General features: G+C 40.4%; 1 protein-coding gene across 2 annotated transcripts in view; it reads left to right on the top strand.

Annotated features, from left to right (window-relative positions):
• DDHD1 (DDHD domain containing 1) overlaps positions 1 to 21,288 on the top strand; it is a 71,334-nt gene that overhangs the window by 17,317 nt on the left and 32,729 nt on the right. The window contains exons 3-5 of one of the 2 annotated variants that reach the window (XM_061998927.1): positions 7,177 to 7,278; positions 13,656 to 13,784; positions 15,861 to 16,008. In XM_061998927.1, coding sequence (XP_061854911.1) covers positions 7,177 to 7,278; positions 13,656 to 13,784; positions 15,861 to 16,008 — 379 coding nt within the window. The remainder of the gene's footprint in view (positions 1 to 7,176; positions 7,279 to 13,655; positions 13,785 to 15,860; positions 16,009 to 21,288) is intronic. The other variant, XM_061998928.1, reaches the window with a different exon arrangement.

The following is a 21,288-nucleotide window of genomic DNA, read 5'->3' as shown; positions in this document are numbered from 1 at the left end:
CAATTTTTCTAGAAGTCTCGACTGTGGAGTAGAAATGTTCAGATTTGAGGTTGGAGACTTTGGAGAAAATTGAGAAAGATATAATTTCTGATATTTATGAAAACATGGAAGATCAGACAGTTCCAAATTCAGACAGCAATGCCTTTTCTAAAACAAAAGTTAAAAAATAAAAGCAAAGCCAAAAACACCCGCACCCAAACAATGTATGCAGTCGCTTCAAAATGGAATGTGTCACCTCCAACCACTTTCAGTACGTGGGTTTTTTTGTTTGTAATGGGAGAGTTGCAGGAAAATTATAGCTAACAGTAAATATGAAAAGTGCTTTTGTCATTATAATGTGCAGCTCAATACATCTCTGATCAGCTGGCATCCATGATTGCCATCTGCATGTGGCACTGGGAGAAACTTTATAAGCGGCATTTTTGCTGGTGAAGTAAACATAATTAGTTGAAGTGCTGAATTCAGTTTATAAGTTTCTTAAATGGTGCAATTTGTCACTGCAATTTATTATAATTGCATCCTGTATGAAACCCCTGTTTGATCCCCTCAAGGTTTATAGGTAGCTGTTATTTAAGACTGGTGGAAGTTAGAGTAAATTTGTAAATAAAATTGAGAGGCAAAGTGACTATTCAGAGTGCCATGATAAAGCATTGTAAATGATGCAAAACTACGTCTCTTATCTCATTTCTCAGCAAAATTAAGACAGTCTACTGGAACAGCCTCCTAGTACTTTCACATATTTACTTTCTCATAAGAATGTACCAGTTTGCATCATGAATAACAAAAAACTAGCTTGTCAACAGACATCTTGTTGGTATGCAGTAATCAAACCTGTCTGATCCTGATTTGACTCCAGCCATGCCCTAAACAGTGACAGGAGGCAGAAAAGATAAGAGTAGGTTGCACTTTCCTACTCCTGTTCTGGATAATTTTCTCTTACCTTGCTAACTTGGGGTAACATATGATATCCTGGAACTTAGTTTCCAAGACTTAGTTGACAATTTATTTTAATTGTCTTTATTGTTTTTATTGTCCTCTGAAATCTTTTTATGATAACAGCATTGCTAGTGAGTTTACTAGGTGTTTCGCACACTCAGGTTTTTGAGCAACCTGTCCTGAGCATTGCTGGCAATGGAATCACCTCATTTAATCCCAGGGCAAGTGGTGCTGCTTCCCATCTGTGTGTGGAGTCATCCATACAGATGAGTTCATCTTTGCAAAAACTGACACTGAGCGCTATGTACATTACCTGTGAAGAGTATCTACTCAGAACACAGTGCCCCTTCTCTTTCCTCATATCTGTATTTTTGGGATGTACATTAGGGGAGTACCCTTATGTCTAAAAAAGTATTTCCCACTCCAATGATTTGATCTTCTGCTGAATTGCAGTGTGTTAACACAGAAATAACTAAGCTTCATCCCGGCCTTTTGTTGGTGTTAAGATGCTTATGAACAAATGCCCCATTATTAAACTCTTAATCAAAGCAAACCTTCCTCCAAAAATACAAAAAGATTCAGAATTGGAGTCTTCAACCTGTGGCCCATAAGTAACAGAAGGACCATGCTTCCTTCCAGTGTTGTTTTGGAGAGTGTGAAGCTGCAAATACTGAAGGTAACAGAAAGTGTATCGCAGAATCACAGAATGGCGGGGTTGGAAGGAACCTTTAGAGATCATCTAGTCCAAACCCCCTGACAAAGCAGGTCCACCTAGATCAGGTCACACAGGAATGTGTCCAGGTGGAGTTTGAAGACTGCCAGAAAAGGAGCCTCCACACCCTCCCTGGGCAGCCTGTGCCAGGGCTCCCTCACCTCAACAGTGAAATAGTTTTTCCTTATGTTTAGTGGAACATTTGTGTTCCAACTTTGTCCCATTACCCCTTGTCCTGCCAATAAATACATAGAAAAGGGATGATCCAACCTCCTGACATCCACTATTTAGATATTTGTAAATATTAATGAGGTTCCCCCATCAGTCTCTTCTCCAGACTGAACAGCCCCAGTTCCTGCAGCCTTTCCTCATAATGAAGATGCTCCAGTACCCTGGTTATCTTAGTGACCTCTCTCCAGAAGTTCTATGTCCCTGTTGAGCTGAGGAGCCCAAAACGAACACAATACTCCAGATGAGGCCTCACCAGACCAGAGTAGAGGGGGAGGAGAACCTTCCTTTATCTGCTGCCCACATTCTTCTTGATACAGCCCAGAATGCCTTTGGCTTTCTTACCCACAAGTGCACATTGCTGGCTTATTCTTAGTTTTTTATCACCCCGGATTCCCAGGTCTCTGCAGAGCTGCTCTCCAGCAGATCAATCCCCAGCCTATACTGGTGCATGGGTTTGTTCCTCCCCAGGTGCAGGACTCTGCTCATGTCCTTGTTGAACCTCATTAGGTTCCTCTCTGCCCAACTCTCAAGCTGGTCGAGATCCCGCTGAATGGCAGCACAGCCTCTGGGGAATCAGCCAGTTCTCCTAGTTTGGTGCCATCAGGGAACTTGCTGAGGATACACTTTGTCCCCTCATCCATGTCGTTGATGAAGATGTGATGGCATTTAGGTGAATGATTTCTCAAGTTCTATTTTCCATTTTGATTATTATCTTTACAAAGTAATTCCATGCCTTGCAAAATAAACTGCATTTATAGTGCCAGATGTCACTGACTCCTCTTGGTGTCTGATCCTCTTCAGGAGCCTGCTGAGTGGTTGATCTCAGCAGTGATGTGACTTTCTTGGGTCAATTATTTGTTAAGGCAAAACACAGAAATAAGGGACTTTGTTTCTTAGAACTGTCCAAGCAGGTTAATGTGGCCTTTAGATTTTCCATATCCAGTTGAGCTGGCATTGTCTCCAAGAAAATTATTCCCATAGGAGCTCACAGACATGGTTCCCAGGTACCAGAGCTCAATCTGCTGCTTGTAAAAATTGGTCACATTTCTGAGATTTCTGGAAGGATACTTGGTTCTGAATGTGTTGGTATCTGTAATGCTTGTATAGAAGGCCACCTACCCTCACCAATGATCTCTGAAGTGCAGCATGCGTGGGAGATGTTGGCATGTGACAGTGGTCTCCCCAGACTACCACAAACCCAGGGAGATGCTGCAGGCATGAGCCTCTCTCTCCAACTCTGCCAGGAGCTCTGCCTCCTGAGGTGCCTAAAACTAGACCAAAGGAATGCTGCTGAATATCTGGTGCAAGCAAATGCTGTAAGGGCATTGCTTATCTCCTCCAGAGCTTGACCAAGCTCTATTTCAGTTCTCATCACTCCAGAGTCTGCTTTGATCCTGACCAAATTCCACATACATTTTTCAATTTAAATAGTTTGGTTTTTTGTTGATAGATAGAGGAAAGGACAATGCTATTCTGTCTCTTAAGACAGAGTAATTGATAAGGCTGCAAGAGGAAACCACACTTAGGATGAGTAATTGGGGGTTTGGCTGCATTTGGACTGCTCTGTTGTGAAACTGAATGTCAGCAGCCAGGATTGGAGTTAATGCAAATCACAGATTTGCACAAATCTGCATATTGTCAGATTCAGGAAGGCATCTTCTGACTTGGTATTACATAAAGTAATTTTACATGATTCTTCTGAGCAAAATGAGAGCCAACACATTGTCATTTTATAGTTGTATTGTGGAGCAGAGCTTGACGTTTGCCTCACAAGTGTCTACTAAAAACACTCAACTCATGACACCTTAAACCCCTAAATAAGATGCTGCACTGCTGTAACAGTATATGTGGGCTTCCAGGTCTGATTTGTTGTTCTGCCACTCTGTTAATAGGTGGACAGTATTGGAGGAGTTTGGGGCTCTTATTCACTTTATTTTATCCAAGTAACACTAGCCTTTTTTGGATATTGGCTTTGCTTGTCCTCGAGAACAGTTCATTCTTCAAGCTTACCATTCATAAATTAGTATTAACATAAGATGGAAAGTGATGTTTTGATCTAAATTCTTAGGTTCAAAATTTTAAATGTTTGATAGAGGCTTCAACTCCTCAAACGTGGAAACATCTGGGGTGTTTATTTGCTTACACTGAGAATGGGTTATATCTCTGTGCCTTTGTGCAGAAATACTGACCTTTCTTGTATTGTATGTATACCCAGTGATTGCACTGAAATATATTATCAATATAAAAGAACTCTGTAAATATTTCTGAGAAAAGCCCAGGTTATAATGCTTGTTCTGTGAAGCAATACTGCAATTGCAACGCTTTTGAGGACAATACAAAGAGAATCATAATACCTTTTTATCAGTCAATAAGCTTAAAACTTAGAGAATAACCTAAAATTTAGGAACTACTTTTTATATCTACTTAGACAGGCAGTGAGTTCAGGACCTATCTAAAGTGGTCTGTCAAAGAAGCAGTGCTTTCAAGAGATTTCAGTAATATCAAGGCATCAAGCGTGAACTTGGATCATAGCAGGTTCCTAAGGGTTCTCACAACAGATATTTTGCTAACAGTATTTAACCATAATAAAAGCAGTGATGTTCAGACCAAGAGCTTCTTGATGGAGGGTCAAAGTCACTACTTCAGTATTGATTTTTCTCTATTGCTGTGTGGCCTGAGCCTACATATGCCTTGCTGTGAGTTTCTCTAGTGCAGGGGAGCTGTCAGAAGGCTGATGCCCATCGCTTCAGGTGCTGGGATGAGGTCAATGATGGGTGAGCAGCCTTTGTCACACAGTCCAACTTTCAGCTGGAGGTTCAGTCTGTGGGACCCACAGCTGCTTGGTACAGGATAAAACTGCCACCTCTTGCCTTCTGTATAGTGGCAATGATGCCAAATAGCAGAGCATGAGCAGTGCTCAGTATGCTCCTGGGAAGGCAGAAGCAGGCGATACTTCCCACTGCTCTAGGCTAACCCAAGGACTAATTCTGGTTCTTCCATTCCAGGCCACTGAGCAGTGGTTCAAAGGTTGCACCATAAACTAGTCCCCAGTGTAAGTGGTATTCTCTAACAGCTCAAGTGCTTAATATCTCTGCCTTAAGAATATGTGGTTAGCTGTTGCTATCATAAATACAGTGAAGTACCTATCATCTCCATCATCTTTTTTTAAGATATATTCATCCTAATTAAGGATAAAGTGAAGCTGAGAGCTTAATGTATGTATTAGTGAGATAGGAATAGATATAGTACATTGTATTTACACAGAGATGCTCAGAATTCAACTGGAAATTGCCTGAGCAGCCTGATTCAAAGTTGAAATTGGATCCAACTTAAAAGTTGGTCCTGCTCTGTATAGAGGATTGGAGCAGATGAACCCCAGCAGTCCCTTTGACAAAAAGTGTTCTGTGATCAAGTCTATGATTCTGTGATAGATGGTAAGAAACATAGAAAAAAATCTTATGAGTCATAATCAGAATGAGGTTTTTTTACTGCATTGATTTTTGAAGTAGCCATAAATTTATTGGTTTTTTCTTACAAAATGTCAGCATGTGGTTAGATGCCACAAAAACTGTAAAAAATGCACGTCAAGTAATTGATTTGATTTGTCTTAGATTTCAAATGATATTTTCCCCCTTCAAAAAAAGTTCATATCGATTTTTGTTCCAACTGAATTAACCTTTAGTTGGGAAAGTCATATTCATAGAACCAGAGTCACACAGATCAGGAGGGATCTCTGGAGATGGTCTAGTCCAGCCTCCCTGCACAAAGCCAGAGTCAATGAGAGCAGGTTGCTCAGGATGCTTCCAGTGGGATTTTGAATGTCTCCAACAATGAAGTCTCTACAGCCTCCCTAGGCAGCCTGTTCAGTGTTTTACCAATCTCACTGTGCAAAACATTTTTTTTACACTTGTCCTAAATGTCCTTTTCATATTCTCTTTGAGTGTTTTATTGCCACAGCCAGTTACATAGTCTACAGATTAAATTATACAATCAAGTTCCAAATGCAGTAACCAAGAGCCTAATTTTCCTTTCCTCTCAAGAAAACTGCAATGCTAAAGTAACGTACTTCACTTGCATCTGTATTAAGGCATCTCCTGACAGAGCTGTTAGCTGAGGATGTGAAGAGGCATGATCCTGGGCCAGCGTAACTACAGCAATTAGAGCCCTTTACAAGCATGGAGTACATTCACTCGCACTGGCATGAGATACTAGATCAGAGTAGCAACTGCTCCTGGTGTTTGTAAGGGAAGATGTCATTCAGTTGCATTTCTCTCTACACCCCAGCAGGATAACTGATTTCAGGTAATTACAGCTTAATGACTGTGGATTCAGAAGCCTGGCTGGAGAGTCTTGATTTCTCATCAAGTTTAAACACACTCTCTTGATTGTATCAGGTTTTGAGGCTGAAACACTTGCAAATTAAGACAGGTTATATGAGTGAGGGCCCACAGAGCAGTAGTTCAGAAGACAGAATTTGTAGGACTTCACTTTCAGCCTTCTTGGGAACTGTAGAAGTGTAGAAGGTATCCATTGTAACTGAGGCAACAGGGAGTCCACCTCTCTGGATGTGTGAGTGCCAGAAGCAGCTTCCTGCTCACTTAACTTCACCTGTTCCCTAGCATCAGCTTTCACTGACCTTAAGGCATTCCTTCTGTAGTCACACAACACCAACATGTGAGTCCCTGAAAAGGAATCTTTCGGATTGCTATGCAGTATTTCAATGTCCTCACAAGGACTGAAATAAGATGGTTGAAAGAGTAATAAAAAGTTACAAACTTACTCTTCCATCAAGGGGAAGCTCAGCAGCAACATTTGCATGCTGCTGCATTTCACTGGGGAGGGAAGCTTCTTGAAGACCTTCAGGACAGGGTAACAGTAGGATATTTTATCTGATCTAACTTCTAACGATCCTCTTACACCCTTTGTGGAAAATAATTGAATTGTGCTTAAAATCAAGCTAGTGGGAGTTTGTTTTTGTTCCCAAATGTGTAGTTACAAAGAGTTACTGTGTACTAACTTGTACAAATAGAGCATTTATGCTTTTGTACAAGTAAATGCAAAGGCACCGGGTGTCTGTATTCTGTTCCAGCTGTCTTCTACTTATGCCTCTAGTTTTGTTGCGATAACTGTTGATGAAGAGTGAAGAAATTGACACTTTTGCTACAAAAGGAGTTTTTTAAGTGTATATCTTCTTTCAGAAAATGTGCTAACTTTTTTTATTCTCAATATGGTAATAATGAGAAAAATTACACCCTTTTTAAAAATTTTACTTTGAAGCTGAGTGTTTTTACTTTTAGTTCGCTACTGCCTCTCTCGCTTCTCCCTCCCTTCTTTGTTCAAATGGAGAGGAAATAAGGAGAAATCAGATGCTTCATGTCTTAAGCGAGAGTATTCCCAAGGTACAGTAACTGTAGATTTCTTTTTTTTTTGTAGTATTCCTGTCTTAGGAAGCTTTAAATTCTAGTTTGCTTATAATGGTTGAATGTGTTAGATTTACATGCTTTAATGTCTTGAGCTGTGTTTGTGCCATTTCCTTCAAAAGGGAAGGAAAAAGCATCATAAATCTTAGAAGTAAAGCAGAAGTGTTGTGAATCTTAGAGAAAAGTAGATGCTAACAGTATCATGCAATAATCCTTAAAATTGATTGTGACCATGATGAAAACTGTAAACATTTGTTTCTTATGCTCTTTATATGTGGTTTGGCTTTTCCAATAAACCAAAAGCAACTTTTTTAGCAGACCTGGTATAAGAGAAATTATGTCAGAAGGCAAGGAGGGTTTCTACAAGATAATGTTTTGGGGTTTGGCTGTTGCACACATCTTTAATTTTCTGTTGTAAATCATTTTTACTGCAGCTTTTGGAATGAAATCTTTGGCCACAAGATATAAAAATTACATGTTACAGAACGTATGGTAAAGGCTGCTGTATGGCAGAAAACAACTTCCAATTTTGCAGCAGCTGATGTCGTGCAAATTCGTTTCACAAGGTAGGAGCCGTTAAGGGTTGCAGAAGGCTCATAAGTATTTGTCACTGGTCTTTCTTTGCCCCAGTTAAAGCCAGCCGTGATTAAACTTCTACTAAGTTCAGTGACTGTAGAACTAGATTCCTGAAAACTGCACCGTCAATTTAAAATGTAAATGCACATGGTAGCTTTAGAGTTATTCTGGCCATACCATTTAGCTCCTGGGGATACTGTAAAGTATGAGAATTTATTTTGACATGCATAAATGTTTGCCTTTTGCTTCCTTCAAATATGTTGTTCTATAATTTGGTCCAAATGAAAATGCCTGAAATCAAAACATTTAATAGAAAACCTCTTGCCTCATCTCACACACGGAACACAGGTCTGTTCAGGGTGAATAAGTGTAACTACTGCCTTTAGCAGTAAGAAAGGACTTCTGCCTTTTATTTTGTGATCACAATTTTTATTTTTGTTTCCTTCAAATCATTTAGAGTTGTGGTAATGAATGTGACAAAGATTAAAAGTAGCTGCTTGTATAACAAAGAATGACGTTGATGAATTGAGAGGTGATCAAGGTGACAGCAATGAGAAAAAGCCCTTTTTAATTAAGACCAATAGCCTTTTTTATGGTTTTGCATTTGTTTTTAAAATAAGAAAAAGTTTTAAAATCTAAAATTCTACTCCAGGTTTACATACGAGAACTTCAGAGTTGTTTAAGAAAGCACAATGGGAGCAAATTATGCTCTTAGCTACCTGTACAATGTGTCAAGCTTTTGTGCAGAAGCTACTACTTACTGATTGCAAGACAGATTAATTTAAAAATCCCTGGGGGCCAAAAAAAAAGGCAGAAAAGGTTTTCAGACTATGTATTCCTTATCTGGTCTTTAGCCCTGACTGGAATGCCAGTGCCTTTATGGCAGAGGTGGAGGTAATACCAGCTCTTAGCACTTCAAAGATGCTTTCTTCTAGATTGATTTTAACTGGAGCATAGTCAAACTCTGGTAGAAGAGAATCACTTCATGCCTTGCTCTTGACAGGTGGATGAAAGTGTCAAGTAACTTAAAAGATATTTAATTTTAAACTGCTGGTTGCATTAAATGCCATTTTCAAGTGCCTATCTGTCTGTGCTTGGTACTCTCAAGCACTTAGTAGTGTTTGCACTAGCAGTGTGTACATCCCCAGCCTCTCTGTGGGATTCGTGCTAGGAGCATAAAAAGTAGTGCAGACTTTCTCTTATTTTCCAGTTGCTTTGACTCCATATGAGTTTTTGCATTCTAATTGAGGTCAGATTCTTCAAGGCTTTAGGAATACGTATTCTGTATTTTATGTTTGCCTCTTCGTTTTTCATACTTAAACTTTTAGTGGGATTGTTCCTTCCATGTTCACCTATCTTGATGAAAGTGGAGGTTTTGTAATAGTAACCGTTGTTTCCTTCATCTGAAGGAAGCCCTTTGTCAATCTTTCTCCCTTCCCTATGCTTCTCTCCTTGTTTTTGCATGGCTTGGTCACTCCTGTCAAGCCTCAGACTGTCTTCCATCTGCAGTGGGGTTTTGCCTTCCACATATTCATACCCATGTCTGGTTTGATTGATATTCCTGAAAAAAATAGTGTTTTTTTCTAGTTTCTGGCTACAAAGGAAACCAAAATTTTAATTCATTTCCATGGATTTGCCTTTCAATCCCAAACTAGAAAACTAAGCATTGTACAGAAAAAGGATTTTCTGCAGCTGGGGAAGATGCATCTATGAAGACACCTACTAAGAAACCTGTGCATGTTGTCTGTGTCATAGAAGTAGTTCACGTGAAAACAAGGCTCCAAGAAGTCTGACCCGGAGCGAGATTCCTGTCCCATGGTTTAACAGGAGCCCCATCTTTTATCGTTTGTGCCTGATATTCAGAGATTGCCATAAGAACAGTCAGATCTCGGTGAAGCTTGGCAGCATCCCAGCTTGGTGCCCTGGAGAGAATCTGCAAATGTAGAAAGTGTGCTCCTGAAGGACCTGGAAAGCATAGGAATGAATACAAAAAGCATTCTCCTGTGCCATACCCACTGCCTAATCTCAATGCTGACACTTGGCTTCCTCAGCCATGCTACAACATGCCTTGATGACTTCCTGACACTCCGTGACATCTCTTCGTATGAAAAGCTCTCAAGCTGACAATTTGACCACCTCTGCAGCAAGAGTTTTATAGGATAGTCACCATTTGTTCCACAAAGAGAATGTAAACTGTGTTATCTCATCATCTTTAAGAGAACAGAACTTTCTCTTCCTTGTGTTCGGTTTCCAAGCAGCAATGGCAGTCCTTGTTATCCCATATTCATATTCTGATATTTTTGTTTAGGATGCTTATTTTCAACCTGCTAGCAAATCCTCTCCAAAGACACTATTAACACATACTGAAACTATCAGCAGCAGAAGCTCCTTTTGGTTGGGCTCCTGAGAGTCAGTAAAGTGCTGACTCACATGAAGAGGTTCCTTACTGCAGGATTGGGGATTTTTTTAACCTAATGAGTGTCTCCTGTGCATAGTGACAAAGAACTACTGTCTCTGCCTAGCTGTGTGTGCACACATGGCTTGTGGATCATTTATCCCTGTGACTGATCTCTGCTAGGCAGTTGGGTTTCTGCCATACAAATCTGCAAAGGTGTACTATTTTTTCTCCCCAGACATTGTCATCACTGGAACAGATGCTTATGTAAGGATTGAGAATGAATAATCATAGTGATTGAGATGTCACTCCTGTTTTGAAGGGGTATTCTTGCACACTGAGAGGGCCTGGAGCTCAGGGTGATAGATTTTTTCCCTTATTAGGAGATTTGTTTTCCACTGGTGGACATCATATCCAGAGTCTGAGGATGAGCAACCATCCCAATGTCTATAGAAATTTTAAAAAAGGAGATGAAATCTCACCTCAGTAAGAGGATGGATTGGTCTGTGGGACGAGTACATTGATGCTCAGGCAAACCTTTTAAACAGGGCATCCCACGGGATTTCAAAACAGAGTGACAAAGCGGAGCACCCAGATTAGCTTGCTTTCATTGTGTCAACTTTTAGAGGAAGCATCTCTTCTTCTGATTGGTAAGATAGACATCCTGGAAGTGTTGTCCACATTTCTTCAAAATGCTGGCCTGGAGTACATGGTACCTTTGAAATGTCCTGCAGCCACTGTTTTTTCAGTGATTGAGGCTCTCTGCTGCTGTTTTGGACTTTGCTCCATAGTATGCACGTGGACAGGCACTCAAAAATAAAACAGTGAACGTGTTAGTAAACAAAACTTAATAAGAAATGCAAAGTAAAATGTAAATATGTCAATTAAAATTGCAAAATCTATCATCTTAATGCCAAATTGGTCGATTTTCTGAAAAGCATTGTCCGTATGCCTGTTCTGCATGCTGCCACTTCCCTAAAACACCCTGATATTCCTCAGTTGAAGGAAAACTGAGAAGCAGAAACAAACACATTTTTTTGTTAATTCTGGGTGCTGGGTGGAAAGGGAAGATGTGTAGTCTGAGTGCTGTAAGAAATATTTGTGAGCTTGAATGCGATGTGTGTGTTAACAACACGTCAGAGAGGCAAGTTACTCTGTTGTTCAGAGACAAGGACATGCGGTCCTAGTGAAGGTTACTGGTAGTTTCATGTGATGCTTGTGTTAACAGTAGTCCAAATTCTCCAGGTTGCTGTTTGAAGGGATTACTAAACATGCAGAGAAATAGTGTTAGATATCTCATTTGCAGTTCCTCAGTCCTTGCACATCTTATGGTTGACTTTGTGTCCTTCAGCATAGGTGTTTTTGAAAAACACTGTAAAAATTAGGAATTTGTTCTTCCCAAGTTAATAGTTCATGCAGGGTAGGGGTAGCCTACTTCTTTCTGCATATTCTTTCCAATAGAGAGGCTGGACTTGATTTCAGACGGAGTTTGAGAATTACTCCTCCCCACAGTGCTTTTCTTCCAGTGGTAATAAGTGATTCAGCCATGGGCCTCTCCATCTCTTCCTCTGCATGCTTCGGACATTGACCACAACGCTCTCCAAAGGCATCAAGTTTCCAGCCCTCCTCTGTCAGCTTCCCTTGAAGAAGTTTACAGAACACAAGTGGAACAGCTCTTAAAGGCCTGCTAAGCAAGTCTTAAAGCATCTACATTGATCATGGAATTGAGGGTGGAAGAGATGGCAGAGACCATCTGCAAGGAGGTCCATTGGCACTAGATCTCATTTCTGTCTCAGGACAGTACAGTCTGTGTTGTATTGTCCCCAAGTCTGAAAATTGAAGTTTCGCTGGGAATTTCCTTTCATCCTGCAGTTCTAAACTGAGATTTCTGGACATCTCAACATCTGCAGGGATGTTTATGAAAAATCTATTTGCGTGTTGTCCCTATATTGCCTCTTGCTCTGGCTAGTTTTCACCTGAAGCTGATATGTCTGCTCTTCCAAGTCAGGCTTGTCTCTTTTCCTTTCTTGTTCTGTCAGTGTAAAACAGCAATGTAGTTCTAGTTATTTTTGTGAATGGGTTGTTTACTATAACAAAAGGGGTAATCCTTTTCTAATCTGCCTTTTTCTTACAGGCTGCATGTAGTTTTTCATTAGTGTGTGTCAGGTCTATCTGCCTTGGCAAAGAAACAAAAAATGCTACAGGTGAAAGGTCACAGCATCTTGCTTAATGTAGCTTGTTTGTGCTGTAACAGAGTTAAAATATGAAATTGTGGTGGCTTAGGCTTTCTCAGAATGTTTTTAGAAGAGTATGAAAAATCAATTGAGTGACTCCATGAAGGAGGAGACAGGTCAGAGCTTCACTTGTTATGGGAAAATAAAAAAACCCAAACAAGCCCAGAACAACCCCTCTGTGTGTCTTCATGACTTTGAACTTTTCCACAAGAATGATGACAGTTAACCTTTTGGTTTTTTTGACACAGGGCTATCACTGCTGTCAGCTCTCCAAATGTTGTGTGTCCCACATTAGCTAAGACCTAAGCAGCAGATTTCCAAAGTCAGGTGAAATTGGAATTACAAGCAATACAGCTGTGGCACTGCTTTGCTCATGCGAGCTCCAAGCCTGAGATGAGAAATTCTGATTTACATTGTAACATGCCTGCTTTGCTTAATCCTGACAGTCAGGCAGTGTGTCATGAGGCTGATTCCAGAGCTCAGTCAGTTCCAAATCTGGGAAACACAATAATGGCACAGAAAACCACTAGAGCTCTTAGTGGCTTTTGAAAGAGAGAGATTCTGTTCTGTGCCAGAAATTACTCATTCAGTGTCTTTCTCATTGAATTGTGTTTCCAGCTCCCAAGATATTTCTTAAATGAAAGAAATGCAATGGAGCCTTCTAGTAATGGAGCCTTGAAAAACCTCTGTGTTACTGCAGACTACAGTTAAAACCAGGGATCTCACTGTACAGACATATGAGAAAAAGGAGTGAAATTACTCTTTTTCTAGTGATGATAGTGCCTGGGGTAGCCACCTGGTCATCACACTAACCTGCAGTATTTCAAGATGCGCTGCCCTGCAACCCCTCATTTTTGTTTTCAGCTAAGGGAATATTTTGGAAACCTACAATCCTAAATTGAAGGTGGGAGGAGAATTATGTGAAATGTCCTCAGAGGTGGTCTCAAACTTATGCTTGGTCTGGTCAGATTAATCCTAAATGTAAAAACTTTTCAAGGTAAGAAGTAATACAGATTTAGGTATAATGGAGCTCTAGATTTTAACCTGTATGTAAATTACCCTTCTATCTCTCTCTCTCTCTGTTTGAAGAGGCTTTTTTTTTTTTCTTCCTCTTACCCATCTAAATTAAATGTTGTTCCTTTTTGCTGCAGTTGTTCATTGTCTAAAGTTGAGTCGCAGCCATGTGGACTGGCACAGTGTGGATGAAGTGTATCTTTACAGTGATGGAACCACATGCAAAATTGCAAGAACTGTTACACAAAAGTTGGGGTTTTCCAAAGGTAATATTTCCCAGAGTTTGTAAAGAATATTGTAAACACCAGTATTTAAAGTTTGTTACTTTAATGCTATAGGGAGGTTTCAAGTTTTAAGGTGTGACTAGCCTGCTTTGGCCATTGCATTTTTTTACAAAAGGATATATTAAGGTTCTTAGGTTGTTGTATATAATTGTAACTAGATGTGAATGGGCTATGACCTTTTTTAATTACATATTTTACTATTATTTAATTTGCAGCAGTTAGCATTATGTAAGTTTATGAAAATATTACAGTGTCAGAGTCTAGCAGCTACAATGTATGAGTTACAGTTCCCTTTGCAACCTTAACTTAGAGTCATAGAGTTGTAGGGGTTGGAAGGGACCTCTAAAGATCATCTAGTCCAACTCCCTGCTAAAGCAGGTTCCCCTTGAACAAGGGGTACAGGAACGTGTCCAGATGGGTTTGGAAACTTCCCAAGAAGGAGACTCCACACCCTCCCTGGGCAGCCTGGGCCAGGGCTCCCTCACTGTTATGGTAAAGACATTTTTCCTTAAGTTTAAATGGAACGTCTTGTGTTCCAGCTTTTGTGTTCCAACTTCACTGCTCTGTACTTGCATACTGTGATGCAATCCTTAAACACATGATCATATGTTCCCCTCCCACCACCTCTTGCCATTTTTTCCGTTAAATAAATGGATATGAACTGAGAGGAGAGGTGAAGGATTTAAACAGAAATTGTTTCCAGTAGCAGTCCAGGGTCATTTAAGCTCCAAACTACCAGTCATAAAGCCAGCCAACCTGAGATGGTTGGAAGAGGGAATGGTGTGTCTCAAGCAAAAGGCAGATTATTTCCAGCCTGTAAAACTAGAATTTATCCTCTCTCGTGGTACTCCTGTACACAGCTGGACAACTGCAAAAACAAGAATGTACACATCTTATTCATTCCTTAGTCTCTGAAGAGACAGGATCAGGTAATAAGTTTGGCTTTAATCTCCATTCTTCTGTAATTAATGCCTTCTTACCCCACAGAGCTCTTGGATAATTATTTAATTAGTGTTTGCCAAATTTTAATATAATTCAATGCTTCTGTTCCAGAAGCAGAAATTAAGTATTCTGTATCCAGAACATGATTTGCATAGTCTATAATAAATAATGTATAAGATCTGTCCTAAACGTTTCGGGGGGAGAAATATCAAAGAAAAACCTACTTGGTGAATGAAGCCTGTTCTGTATAAAAACTGCCCATAGCATTTTTGTAGTAAAAAGAAACTCCTTATAGACAAATTAAAAACTTACAAAAAAAAACTCCTTAAAAACAAACCAAATTCTTTTATTCAGTTTTTGTGGCAAGAATGATGCTGCCTTGCTCTTCAGGGCCATCTGAAGGGGTTGCTGGATTCATGCAGGGCCAGCACTCATGCAGGGCTGTGGTCCTCTGTGGGCCTGTCACTAGAGGGGGATGGAGACACACTGAGCCGGTGGGTTTCTCAAGCCATCCCTGTGGCACTGAGAGAATATCAAGGTTTGCCCTGAGTAATTGATTTTTGGTTTGGCTGCTGAACTGGAAAACAAGTGAGGAAGTTTGAGGTTGGATCAGCTTGAAATAAAACATAGGGTTTTCCCTGTCAGTGTGGAAAATTACAAAGCTTCTCAACCAGCTTGTTTAATTGGGTCAGAGAAAGACAGGCAACGCTTGCCAGTTTTGTGGCCAGATCATTCCCATGCTGTGGGAGTGAGGTGGAGATATAAGAAAATGTAATGTCTGGGACACACAGAAGAAGGATATTAAGTTGTAAAAGTGGATGAACAACTGTTTTTTTAAAAGTTGTTTTTTAAAACATCTCTGTGATTAGTTACCATTACAGTGGAAATAGCCTCGGAATGCATTGACTGATACAGTTAATATCACCTAGTTGCTCAAATATCTCAGGAGTTTAAAGTTGCAGATATTTTAAAATAAATGCTATTTCTTTATATATAATTTCTTTTTTAAAATTTCATTTGATTGTATTGATCTGTGAGAAGTCAAGCTTCTGTCAGCTTATAAGACCGTTGCACTTCATAGAATGTAACTGATCTAGGATGATGTTTTTTCTACAGTTTTAAGTAGTGGGACAAGGCTACATAGAGGCTATGTAGAAGAAGCTACGTTAGAAGACAAGCCACCACAGACTAGTCACATTGTATTTGTTGTGCATGGTGTTGGACAGAAAATGGACCAAGGAAGTATCATCAAAAATACAACTATGTGAGTGCTTTGTAATATTTGCAGTACCAACTCTAGCCCTGACTATAAGGCTGACATTATAAATGACAGCAGACCCTTTGGTTTAAGCTGTATCTTTTCCCATTTCCTTTTCCTCCTCTTTCCCTGAATCATTAGTCTTTCTACTGTGAATACACTACTTTCTTAATTTGGATCTATGGACATAGTGAGAGCAGCTACAAGTCAGAAGAGCAAGAAAACCAAAGATATATTCTGGTTTTATGACCAACACTCATGACTTTTTGAGGACTGGCCTGTAAATTTCTAGCACCTGTGGTCAGCAACTTTGCTGAAAGGGGAATAGATTTTTTGGTTTGGTCAAATTCAAGGGGAATCTCTGTTTTTCCTGCTGATTGTCCAACTAGCAGGCAAAATGAAATGCATTCTGATAAGAGAGAGGAGACAGGGAGCTGGGGGAAATGTTGGCATTGCTAACAGGACAGAGTTACTTCATGCAGTTGGAAGCTATTGATGTGAGACTGCTCATGAAATTCCATGCATAGATGCCAGATGTAAGGTAAAACATGCTTGAAAACTCACTGGATCTTGCCATTGAATGTCTTTGGTGAAGACTCGTTTGCAAAAGGTTTTTGATTTCCCATCTGAGCTAACTCAGAAGACTAAGTAGGGTGAATAGGATCCTGACCTATTGAGGATGTTGTCCCTGAAAAGATTTTTGAAGGTCAGAAGTTGTAAAGTCGTGATGACAGCATTGTGGGGTGCAAGGTGGTGTTAAGGAACGTTTCATTAGCTGAAAGAAGGGGCTAAAAAAGCATTAATTGTGGATCTGTATTGCACAGATGGTTTAGTATGTGTGTCCCAAATACTTCCACATTCCATCAAAGTTGACAGAAATAGTGGCACACATACCAGTGACTCCTGTGAAAGTGTGTAGAGCTGGGATTGGTGATTTCATAGTGAGGGCTTTGTGAACCTCCCTTTAAATCCAGGATGGCAATGTAGGTCAGTGCCTATGTGCTGGCACTGTGGAGTACACCATCATGTCAGCAGGCTTTTGTGTTCATTCAGCTCCTTGTTCCACTCTACTGTCCTCTGGTGTGGTGGAGCAGACCTCTTGACTTCACTGCTGTATCATTTGTCATGCTAAAGCAACAACCTGCTTCTCGCTCTTCGCCCTGTTCTGGCACTTCACTACTCTTTTATTCCAGTTCTTAAAGAGCAAACAATCAAAACCAAAGCAAAAAGGATCCACAGCACTTGATAAGAAGATGAAGTTAGTCACCAAAATAAATGGAAAAGCTTAATTTTTTTGTGGGATGCAATTCCAATGGAAAAGCAAATACCCTAAATACACATGGCTGTTTTAACAGTGACAAAAATAAAACTTCCACCTTGGAATATTAAGATTTTCTTCTTTTTCCTTCTCCCTACCCTATTTTTCCATTGAGCATACATACAGGAGTGTGTGGGTGGATTAAATTCAGCTCAGGACACAGTGCACAGGTGTTCATTCTGTAAGAAGTCCTGTTTTAGTTGACAGCCCATTATGTGAAATCTTTTCTCTAAAAGGGAAACAACTTTTCATACTTAAGTAAATCTCACTCATATCCTCAAGAAATATCAGACAATATTGCATAGCCTTTTAAAATGCTAATTATTGGCATAAATTGTGTATTCTGTACAAAATCTGCAAATGAAAGCACTGGTTTAAGTTGAAGGATCTTTTTTTAATTTGTTTTTTAATGACTTAAAACTTACCAGTGAGGAACATCCCATATGTTCTAGAAAGAGATTTTTAGAAGAAATGTCTGCCAGGCCAGCACAAGGGCAGCTCTTGCAAGCCATACTAACACTTTGTGTTAGCACCTTCATCAGTGATACATGTATTTACTTTTTTTTCCACATTATTTTGCATTAAAGACACAGGGAGTCAAATGTTGCCTTTTGAAAAACTGCAAGATGGATAAGGAGAAATTTCTTTTTACTGTTCACACGTTAAAGTAGAAGCTAAGGAAAACAGACTTCAGTGGGGTTTTTTTTTCCTTTTAAATGCACATTTTTTACTAGGAAAGCTGTAGTTACAGCCATGCTAAAACTGTAACTTAAGCTATAGGTCTGTCCATCAATGTCACTGCTTTGTTCTTCCCTCACCAATATCTGTGCACCATCAGGAGATGTACAAGGCACTGTCAACCCTGAGAGCCCCTCGTTGTCTTGGACCGCATGCAGCCTTGAAGGACTTGGATGTCACTTGCCATATGCATATGCCTGTGTGGGAACCTTTGGGGTGGATGATGTTTGAGCCCCTTACAAATAATAAGTTGCATTCCTCTGCAGAGTGCCACCAATCCTCTCTGGGCTCAGATGGGGAGAGACGAGGCAAACTGCATCACACTTGGGTTTTTTTTGTTATGGTGCTCCAGGGAATGCATAATGGAATATTTATTCAGGTGCCTTCCCCTTCTACCATCCACCAAAAAAAAATCTCATATGCATTTTATCTTTGCTACATATATTTATTGTTGCCTTTTTAGGGTTATTTCTACTCTGAGATAAAACTTTTATAACCTATGTGAAGGCAACACTTCAGTTCTTAGCACAAAAATGTAGCCTCAATTGAACAAGTGATCCTGAAAGAAAGAAAGAAAAAGAAAGAGAAGTGCAAAACCACATTTTCTAACCCAGACTTGGAACAGGCTCTCTGTAACACAGGCTGATGAGAGACCCTACTAGAGCTTGTCTGATATGGTCTGTCCTCAGGTTACTGCCTTGCAAAGAAATTGATGCAACTCATGTGATGCATCCGCATCATTAGGCACATCCTGTTGGTTACGGAGGTGAAAGCAGAACTCCTCTTCCAGGGTAAATTGAAATAATATGCACTAATTTCATTAAGGAAGGGAGTTCAATCCAGTCATTAACTGGGTTAGATGCTGTGGTGGCAGGGTGTCCTGGAGGTAGGTAAATGGAAAAGATGCATTTTATCGATGCTTGAACAAACAGATCTTTGGTAGATGTGACATGATTCTGTTTCTCCACAGTGTAGTTAAACACATTTATTACCTAAATGTAGCACAGCAGCTGGTACAACAACCTGCTCCTGTCAGCACTGATATTAACTGCAGAACTCATCTGGGAAGAGACAGTACCTCCTCCAGGCTGGAACACTGATTCAGCTGCCCTAACATGAATGGAATAATGTGCTGTGAGCCACTTTGCTAGTGTAGGGATGACTATTCAAGGAAGAAGACACTATATTCTGTATTTCTGCATAATATAGACTAAGATATTATGGCATAATGTACTTAATTGGAGGGGATTTTATTTACCAACAGGTGTGGTATTCTGGGATTACTAAATTTTAGATAAAGTACAATATTAGCTTTAGAAAAAAAAAGCATTTTGGGATATCCTACGACTTTACTGTACACACTTGTGTGTTGTTATTTGGGATGTTTTTTATCACTGAGGCCTAATCTCTGATTTTGTTGAGCCTTGCTTCTACATTGGTAAGGCTGGGATGTCCTTACATATATTAAAAAGGAATGATACTATCCAAGCTTCTGACCTCCTTTAAAAAAATTAATTTGATTTACCTGACTGAGGTAAAGGTCAGACCTTGAGGCCGACCTTCCAAACTTAGTCATCTCCTGGGCTTGAAAATTGAAGTTACTGTTCTGTGCAGTTCTGTAATAGCTATAATATTGTGATGCTTCTTGGCTGCTCTTACCCTAAAGCTGGTATCTGTCTGTCTCTGTCTCAATCTCCTGTTTTGATTTGAAAATTATATTTGCTTGTGCTGCTGGTTGTAGCACAAAAATTGCTCTCTGCCCAAGCAACATCATTTTGCCATTCTGTAATCACCAATTACATTTTTATTGCAAGTCTCATTAGAAAGCATTTTCATTGTGGATTGCCATTATAATAATTACTTCAGAATAGCTATTTTGGTAAATTTCCAGTGATATGCAAGCCCTTACAGAGTGCAGAGCTTCTCACAGGCCTTTCACTGCATTGAGTACACACTGCTGGAATATTTTTCCTGTATTTTTTAGTAGTTTTGCTTACTTTCATTTAAATGCTTGCATTGCATTACATGCATGCTCAGCAGGATCTCAACCAGCTTGAGAGTTGGGCAAAGAGGAGCCTCATGAGATTCAGGAAGGACAAGTGCAGAGTCCTGCACCTGGGGAGGAACAACCCCATGCACCAGTACTGGCTGGGGATTGACCTGCGGGAGAGCAGCTCCAGGAGAGGGACCTGGGAGTGCTGGTGGGCAGCAAATAACCATGAGCCAGCAATGTGCCCTTGTGGGCAAGAAGCCAATGGCATCCTGGGGGCATCAAGAAGAGTGTGGGCAGCAGGTCAAGGGAGGTTCTGCTCCCCCTCTACTCTGCCCTGGTGAGGCCTCATCTTGAGTCCTGTGTCCAGTGCTGGACTCCTCAGTTCAAGAGAGACAGGGAACATCTGGAGAGAGGCCAGAGCAGGTCTACTGAGCTCACTGAAACATCTCTGCAAGGAGGAAATGCTGCAGGACATGGGGCTGTTCAGCCTAGAGAACACTGAGGGAGAGGGGGGACCTTATTAGTGCTGATAAGTACCTTAAGGGTGGGTGTCGAGAGGATGGGTTGATACTTTTTTCTGTATTGTCCAGTAACAGGACAAGGAGTAATGGACAGAAGCTGAAACACAAAAAGTTCTACTTAAACACGGGGAGAAACTTGTTTGTTGTTGAGGTGAGGGAGCCCCAACCTAGTCTGCACAGGGAGGGTGTGGAGGCTCCTTCTTGGGAGGTTTCCAAACCCGCCTGGACACGTTCCTGTGCCCCCTGATCAAGGAGAACCTGCTTCAGCAGGGGGTTGGACTGGATGAGCTCTGCAGGACCCTTCCCACCTCCACCATCCTGGGATTCTGTGGTTCTCTATTATATGTTTGTTTCCCATTATTTGGTGCTGGTAATAATTACATGTTCCTCTGAAATTAAGTATTCAAGTGATAATTGTCTGACAGGTTTTGACTCGAGCTTGTCTTGCAAGCTAAATGAGAAGTTCAGGCCAAGAGGTAAAAGGCCATAGTTAGGGCATTAAGTACCCTAGTAAGAGCTTGTTCTGTGTACATATACTACTTATCTAACACATGACTGTGTATTGGAAAAGCTATAACAGCCTGTTTGGGACTTGGGTGTAGCTCTAGATTTGTTCTTGTTCCTGTCCTCCCCAAAGCTCTCATTAGTGCCAAATGCTGACCTCTCCCTGCCCACACCAGCATCATTGTCAGTGTGGTACTATTGTAAAGTAGATC

This window comes from Colius striatus, chromosome 6 (genome assembly GCF_028858725.1).
Source record: "Colius striatus isolate bColStr4 chromosome 6, bColStr4.1.hap1, whole genome shotgun sequence".
NCBI classification, from domain to species: domain Eukaryota; kingdom Metazoa; phylum Chordata; class Aves; order Coliiformes; family Coliidae; genus Colius; species Colius striatus.
Note: the sequence above shows the minus strand (reverse complement) of the source record. Positions and strands in the feature narration are given on the sequence as shown.